Genomic DNA, 8,516 nt, shown 5'->3' with positions numbered 1-8,516 from the left:
TTGGTATTGTCTCGCGGGCCAAATATAATTACCCCGCGGGCCAAATTTGGCCCGCGGGCCAGAGTTTGACACCCATGTCTTAGATTATAAGGTTACACTTTACTAGTAGGTATATTTAAATCAGAGTGACAGGGTACTGTCATGAACGTGTCGTAAACATCATAAACAAGTCATAAACGTTTGTGACATAACGCTTATTTTAGTAAGTATCATTTGGTTTTGTCATGAGAAGTTACGGTTAGGGTTCATGTGCCATTACTGTGTCATGCCACTCTTATGTATAAAACGTCAAGTAACGTGCTACCATTATTTATATATATATATATATATATACACTTTAATTGCATTTTGCTGATAATACTAATAGTTTTATTTTATGTAAATACAGGGCTTTAACTTGTAATGGAGCAATTTTACACTTCTACTACTTCTGAGTTCTTCTTCTCCACTGACTGGACTAGAGTAGGCAGTAAACAGGGGATGGCAGCATCTGGAATCTAACAGCTGGAAACCTTCAACAGTGTCAAACAGTCCACTAAGTGTTGGTGGTAACACACTTAGTATCAGCATTTCAAAATCAAGTCAAGTTAAGTCAAATCCCTTTTGTCACATAGTAAATGTGTGTGTGTGTGTGTGTGTGTGTGTGTGTGTGTGTGTGTGTGTGTGTGTGTATGTACCAGTGTGTGGGGGATGTCTCTCAGGCAAGATGAGGTTCTGAAAGTTAATGATGCAGACGGCCTCGGCCCCGAGCCAGCGGTCAGACACTGCCTTGATGTAGTACTGGGAGGGCAACGGCTCAAAGATGGGGATGGTGAACACTATGTGCTGGGGCTCTTCTGTTACCACCTGCAGGGAGGAACACGTATACACACATACACTCATAAAAGGGACAGGAAAAAACATAATACACATAAATCACAATGTACAATGCACCACTCAGGCCCAAGCAGGGGTGGAAGAAGTATCCAGATTTACAAGTAAAAGTCCTGCATTGGAATTGTTTTGTTATTTGAGGTGTATGCAAGTGTAGATGCGCGAGTGAGAAGTTAAGTACGTGAGATAAGTGAGATGTTTCATTAGTTGTCATTGAAAGTCAAAAGTCACTAGGTCCAAGATGAAAAACTAACCTGTTTCTTCTGTAGGAGTAAGTACTCAGAGTGGTAGATGTGATCATTGATGGGATCCTCAACCCATAACCACCATGGCTCACCCACTGAACCATGGACCTGAGTCATCCAGGGAAAGAAAAGTTCAACCACTCAGTCTTTTCATTAGGCAGCACGGTTAAAATTAACTATACAAACAAAATAAAATACACAAAAGGATTCTTCGCTTTCTGTGAGTAGGTTTGCATTGGGCATGACTTAAGCGTGATTTATGATTCTGCAGAGGCTCAACGAAGAACTTTGGCCGTTTTCTATGTAAGTGGCCTGAAGTTTACACCTGGTGTTGGTGTGTGCGACCATCTCTGAGAATAGCAGGGCATTTGTGTGTGCAGGGAGCGTGAGGTAGCGCGAGTGAGAGAGTGAGTGATTATCTTCAGCGCGAGTACCGACTCTAGAGTCATAGTATGAGAGACAAAGTTTCTCCCCTGTGCTTTCTGACCGAGGTGAGACAGGAAAAAGCAGTAAAAGTTAACCCCCTCCCTGATTTCATGTTGTTTATGTAGAAGGAGAACCAGGAAATGAGTTGAGAAAATGCAACGCTACAAAGCTACGGCAAAGCGACATGTGACATTTTCCGAGAGGTGCACGTTAGGCTACGGCGTAGGGTCCGTGTCTCTACATATACCTAATTACGTACCCACGGCGTAGATTTAACAAAGAAGCATAAATCAAGCTTAAGTCTACGCGTTGTTTCCCATCTTTTCAAGAATTTATTTTCAAGAATAAAAGTTGGAAAGAATAAAAAATATTATGCTGATAGTGAGGAAAATAAGTATTTGAACACCCTGCTATTTTGCAAGTTCTCCCACTTTCTTTATCAGAAATGTGGGATTCTTTTAACCAAATTCTCTCAAAAAAAATAACATGGATGGTTCCATTCAATGCTTTTCTCAAGAAAATTAAATGATCATTTCACTACTTTTTTTGAATTTGGGTGTTTTCTTCGGTTGTATAGCATTTAAAAAACAACTGATTAAAGAACCTTGTTGGGAACTTTTAAATGTGGGGGAAAAAAACAACAAAAAAGTGCAGGAAGAGATAGATGGAAAAGGGACGTTGGAATAATTGACAAAACAATGGGGAAAAAGTGAGAAAAACATTGGGCAAAGTGACAAAAACATTTGGGGGGAAGCGGCAGAAGTGTTGACAAGAGGACCAAATTGTGAAATGTGAAGGGTTGCAGGGTTATGACATGAATAGATCAAATTTTAAAATATAGAAAAGTTAAAATATTAGCCCTAACTTTTTATTTTCAATAAACAAAATATCAGCCTTCAAAACCATTAACAGTTTATTCTAAATAAGTGGTAAATATATGAAACAGATCTGAGTGAAAACTATAAATAACACTAGCAGGGTTATGACAGTAGTTAACCTAATGTGTCAGTGTGCTTCGTTTCCCGGGTGCCATCAGGGAGGCGGCTCATGTGTCGCTACATGTGTCCCGGCTCTGCAGCCGGATCAGGGCTAAGCCCGCCAGTCTTCCATTACCACTCTCCCATGATTGGAGCATGCATCGCTAATCGGACATAAACATTCATCTTCATATTCAGCCCTGCTACAATGAGCTTCCTATTCCGCTCAGATTCCAAGACAAAACTCTACACTAAGCTTCCCATGATCCCCTCTGGTCTGTCCGCCTGCTTGAGGTGGGACATGCTGGCGAGGCCTGGAGGCATTCTGGCTCTCAAGGACAGATGGAGATTCCATGGCGGTAAAAAAAAAATAGGGGGGAACCAGCACTTCTTTTCTTCATTGTCAAAATAGCACAATGACTACACTGGCTGTGTCAGTAAGTTTTGGTGCTGTCCAAGAGACAGGAGGAAGGGGAGACAAATCCTCAAATCAAAAGTCCAGCCTTCCCCTGGACCTACTGACTGGCAGTTCTCCAGGATGACTAAGATTTGGCGATTTGATTTGGCCCTGCACCTTGGTCTGAAAACCTACACGTTTATACAACAACCCGTTAATGCTGCTGTCGCTGCTGTTTTAAAAGATTTCAAAAGCCAGTTTTCCCATAAAATGGAACATTACCTACAAAAGAAGGATGTGTTTTCCTTACTACCGACTGGCTTTGGCAAAAGCTTTCTCTACAAAGTATGTCACCGGATCATTAGTCTGCTTGGTTGAAGGACTATCCACTTGCGTACAGAGTCATTGGAACTATCCCCGTTGGTCACATCATTGAGCAGAGAAAATACAAAGCAGACTCCCCAGACCAATGCTCAATCTCAAATCTATGCTGCTTGGCTTGGTCTGGTGATAGAAAATTCCATCAAATGGCCCCAACTTTGGAGTTTTCTTTTGCCCGACTCAAACAACTGGGTTGGGTACACATGTTCCACCAAAACAAGAACCCCAAAGCTATTTTGCAGCAGCATTGTGGCTTTGCCGGCGCTTAGTGCTGCCCAAGACAATTCTTATTGGTTTAAAGAAATGCCAATAAATCAGAGAAGGTTTTTCTCTCATCCTGGAATCCTGTGGGGACTAAACAGACCCTTCTCCGCAGCGCTGTGGAGGAAGGTCTGGCAACGCAAGACTGCAAGAGTGCAACAGTGATGCAGTATCGAGCTATATTGTGTTTCATGCAGTTGGTTACACTGCAGGAGTGGATTGAGAAGATGTTTTGTCATTTTTGCTGCAACTCTGAGGCATCTGGAACTGCCCAACTGCATAACTGACTTTTACAGTGGAATCAAGTTTTAGTCTGTCTTTGAAATATTTTGAAAGTGAGGGTGCATCGTAACATGTGATAATTTCTCCCTTATAACCCACACCCAAAGAAACACCTGTCTGAGGTCTTTGGCCAGCTCATGCTTGCTTGTAAAAACCCAATCAGAAGCCTGGTTACCTGTATTCCGCACTATAAATCAGCTTTCTAAAAGGAGAAATCTAGCTGGAAGAAAATCACTTTTGTCTCATTTCATTTTGCATAGCTTTAAAATACTTTCAAATTGGATTTTATTTTTTTAAATGGTGTATCTAAACAATCATTATTTTTTAGAATATTTTCTGTGACATTTTTAGCCCTTTATTATTAACAGGCCAGCTTGGACCTGAAAGGGGAGAGAAAGGTGAATGACATGCAGCATAGGGTCACCTGTTAGAACCGAACCAGCGTCCGCTGTGTCAAGGACTGAGCCTCCGTACATGGACATGTACTCCACCAGGTGATCTGCCCAGGCGCCCTAAACAATATTTTTTTTTTACTTCTTGAGCTAACTTCCTGGCAGAATGGACTTTAAAGCTGCCTACAGATGACGCCCTGTAAAACCGCTCTGCGCCGGCTGTGCCATTGTTTTCCAATGGGCTTTAAAGAGCGGTGGAGACAACTCAGAGAGACCGGACAGAACAGAGAGAAAAGCACAATACAGCTCCCCCCGCTTTTACCACTCTGTCTCTGTCAGCGGGAGAAGCAGGAAAAGCACAGCGCAGCTCACCCTGCTGAAACACTGCAGCACACTAACCCGTGATCACACCTGCTAGAGCCTCCAGGGCAACACACAGGTGTACTTAAACACAGCAGGTCTGCTTCACTGTTGGCTCTCAAATGCCCGTGTTTAAGTCGTAGTAGCACTCTAAACCCATCAATCACTGTATTTGAATTTGTTTCCAATGCTGCCTCCAAGTCAACCTAGTAGACTACCTAGTCACAACAATGTACAAACCACAATTCCAATGAAGTTGGGATGTTATGTTATAAGTAATTTAGGGTTATCATTTCCAGTCCAAAATCTCCAGTCCAAAATCTCCAGAGAATCTGGAGAAATTACTGCACCTAAGTAACAAGGCCAGAAACCAACATTAAATGGCTGTGACCTTTGATCCCACGGCACTGCATCTGACATCCGTATGTAAAGGATATCACCACGTGGGCTCAGGAACACTTTGGAAAACCATTGTTAGTTAACACAATTTGTGGCCACATCTACAAGTGCAAGTTGAAATTCCTCCAACAACACCCAGAAACGTTGGCGGCTTCTTTGGGACCGAGCTCATCTGACATGGATTGACGCAAAGGAGAAAAGTGTGGTTATATGAGTCCACATTTCATACTGTTTTTGGAAATCATGTACGTCATGTCCCCGGGCCAAAGACGAAAAGGACCAGCCAGATTGCAGCGCAAAGTTCCAAAGCCAGCATCTGTGATGGTATGGGGGTGTGTTATTACCCATGGCATGGGTAACTTGCACATCTGTAAAGGCACCATTAATGCTAATAGGTACATACAGGTTTTGGAGCAACATATGCTGCCATCCAAGCAGTGTCTTTTTCAGAGACGTCCCTGCTAATGTCAGCGAGACAAAGCCCAACCACATTCTGCACGTGTCACAACAGCGTGGATTTGTAGTAAAAGAGTGCACGTACTAGACTGGCCTGCATGCACTCCAGAACATGTCTCCCATTGAAGATGTGTGGTGAATTATGAAATGAAAAATACAACAATTAGACTCCGGACTGTTAAACAGCTGAAGTCGTACATAAAGCAAGAATGGCAAAGAATTCCACCTACTGTCCAAAGCTTCAAGAATAAGTGTCCTCAGTTCCCAAATGCTTATTGGGTGTTGTTAAAAGAAAAGAAAACCCAGTGGTAAACATGCCCGCCCCCAGCTTTTTTGGAACGCGTTGCAAACGCTTTTCTTAGTGTATTCAATTGATGATAGGTTGAAAAGGATTTTCAAATCATTGTTTTCTTTTCTTTTTTTTTTTACGTTTTACACAATGTCCCTACTTTATTGTCCATACTAAACTGGGGATTGTAAATCGCTATTTAATATTCAGTCATTATAATATATTACAACATGCTGTTCATTGGAGGTATGTACACATACTGCTATTTAAAAAATACTTTGCTACTGTGTCATTATTCATACACTGTATTTCAGTTTTCAACTCAAGTCAATTCTATTTATATTGCCCAGCACTAAAATCACTAATTTGCTTCAAGAGGCTGTCTCACTCATACCACTGCCAGCTAAAGGGCCCAAAAGAAGGTTTTCTATCATCTTAAGTGATTTCCCATGATTAATTTTCATACAATGCAGTTTTTAGAACTGAAGAAAGACGAGATCATGTGTATGTAATAATTCATGTTGTAATGCCAATCAAAAGCTCCTAAAGCTCTAAACTAAACTAAACTATGAGCTTTGTTGAGCTTCAAAACATCAATTTGGGGTATTGGTTTTGTGCTAGCAAAAAAGTTAGCGAGGCTGGCAGGCTGACAAATCGGTCTGGAAAAGGCAACAAAAAGGGGGCCAAACATCCTGAAGACTATGACATTCAATTTTATTTGAAATATTTATTTTCAAATAAAAAGAGAAGCAGACAACAGCAGTATTGTCACATGTTCAAGTATAGTATACCTGATCGTTCCAGCGAAAGTCAGGTGTAACGATGAGCCGAACACGTAGGACGGTGCGTGTGATTGGCTGAATGTTGGCCTCCATTGTGATGGAGGGGATCTGGTGGACACACTGTTTGACTGTAAGCCCGATGTTGACATGGTGCAGCATGTGACCTGGGAAAAAATACATCTGGTATTAACATGTGTTTTGTGTTATAATTATGGGTAAAACAGATTACAGTGAAATTCCAAATAAAAGCAAATATTTCAAAACAATAGCTGGGCCGAATACATTTAACATAATACACATTTCTACATGTGAATGAATTCCTAACACTTTGCTGTTTTCTTTATCACTGTTAAGCTTCTCTCAATGAAAATCAGCACTTCCTGCAGATGTGTTCCACATTAATAGCCTACCAAGACAAAGACAGATTATGCCCTCTGAGCCACTGAAAGGCTTTTAATTTGAAACACCTGTTAAAGACATGTTGGGTCAATTAGTGGTACCTTAATACAGAACAAACAGCAAAGTAGAACTGAGTTAAGGGTTGGGAGCCACACAGCAGCAGCATGTTTTATGGCATGACTGGTGTAAGTATTATAATTAGGGCTGGGGATAATACAGTAGGCTTTTGTACCAATTCAAATATTTCACCATACATGGGTGCCGATTCGATTTGTTGTTGTTTTCATTTACTGCAATTCTAGAAGTTTTGCTAATTTGATAATAATGAGTATTTTGATTCTAGAAATATTGCTAATTTGAAAGTATTGAGTATTGCAATTTTTCTTTTCCTTCTTTAACAAAACCCAAAGTTGAATAAAAAAACTTCATGAGACATTTCAACAACAAAAAATAACCAACACAAAAAAATTGTTTTCTAGAAAGAATACAAGTCACATGTCAGTCAGTCAGTGTGACATTTATTTTGTTTGTAAAGAAGTACATAATATTTATTTTCTGCTTTTGTTCTTTTTTTTGCTGGAAACTGTTAAGTAAAGGCCCCGCCACTATTTGAGAGTTTAAATTTAACTTACACCTGCCATTTGGTGCTTTTTGAGTGTATTTTAGTGTAGTTTAAGAATCATTTATGCAGCTTGGGTTCAGTTGTCTTTACCGATCTCATCCTTCCTCATTTCCTTCAGTTTGTCCACAGTGAGCTTCCTCTCCTCCAAGCGGTTCAGCACAACGTGGCTTAGGTTGGGGAACTGACGGAGAGGGTGGGCAAAGGGCCACAGCCGCTTATCGATCACCTTACAGAGGGTGAGCAGTCGGTAGGTCATAGCCGGCCACCGCTTCCTCAAAGCAATCTCGAACAAAGCCCTGACGATCCGAGCAGCATTCTGTGAGAAGAGACAGCAAGAGGGAGAAAAAAAAAAAGGCTGAATCAACATCGTTGCCAGACTTGCAGGTATTGAGTGTGATTTATGATACGGAGTCTTGACGCAGAACTTTCCCCTAAGAGTACGTAAATGGCCTGAAGTTTATACTTGTGTGTTAGTGTGTGCGTTGATCTCTTTAAGAGAATAGCAGGGCTGGCATGTGTGTGTGGGGAGTGTGAGTGCGAGAGAGCAAGCGATAGAGTGACGATGATTATCTTTAGAGCAGAAAGCGACTCTAGAGGCATAGTGAGAGAAACTAAATTATATTTATTGAAAGGTGCACATCAAGCTACAGCGTAGGGTACAGCGTAGGCCGTAGGGTATAGCGTAGGGTATAGTGTAGGGTATAGCGTAGGGTATAGCGTAGGCTATAGCGTAGGGTATAGGGCAGAGGGTATAGCGCAGGGTATAGCGCAGGGTATAGCGTAGGGTATAGCGTAGGGTATAGCGTAGGGTATAATGTAGGGGGTATAGCGCAGGGTATAGCGCAGGGTATAGCGTAGGGTATAATGTAGGGTATAGCGTAGGGTATAGCGTAGGGCATAGTGTAGGGTATAGTGTAGGGTATAGTGTAGGGTATAGCGTAGGGTATAGTGTAGGGTATAGTGCAGGGTATAGCG

General features: G+C 41.5%; 1 protein-coding gene across 3 annotated transcripts in view; it reads right to left on the bottom strand.

Annotated features, from left to right (window-relative positions):
• Positions 1-8,516, bottom strand: part of ascc3 (activating signal cointegrator 1 complex subunit 3) — a 178,514-nt gene that overhangs the window by 44,133 nt on the left and 125,865 nt on the right. For all 3 annotated transcript variants that reach the window (XR_004656892.1, XM_034873475.1, XM_034873474.1), the window contains exons 21-24: positions 7,632-7,857; positions 6,530-6,684; positions 1,128-1,226; positions 678-846 (exon numbers count right to left, since the gene is read on the bottom strand). Coding sequence is in view for 2 of the 3 variants with exons in the window: in XM_034873475.1 (XP_034729366.1) it covers positions 678-846; positions 1,128-1,226; positions 6,530-6,684; positions 7,632-7,857 (649 nt within the window). In the remaining variant the exon portion in view is untranslated. The remainder of the gene's footprint in view (positions 1-677; positions 847-1,127; positions 1,227-6,529; positions 6,685-7,631; positions 7,858-8,516) is intronic.

This window comes from Etheostoma cragini, chromosome 6, assembly GCF_013103735.1.
Source record: "Etheostoma cragini isolate CJK2018 chromosome 6, CSU_Ecrag_1.0, whole genome shotgun sequence".
NCBI lineage: Eukaryota > Metazoa > Chordata > Actinopteri > Perciformes > Percidae > Etheostoma > Etheostoma cragini.
This window is presented reverse-complemented; position numbering and strand designations above follow the sequence as displayed.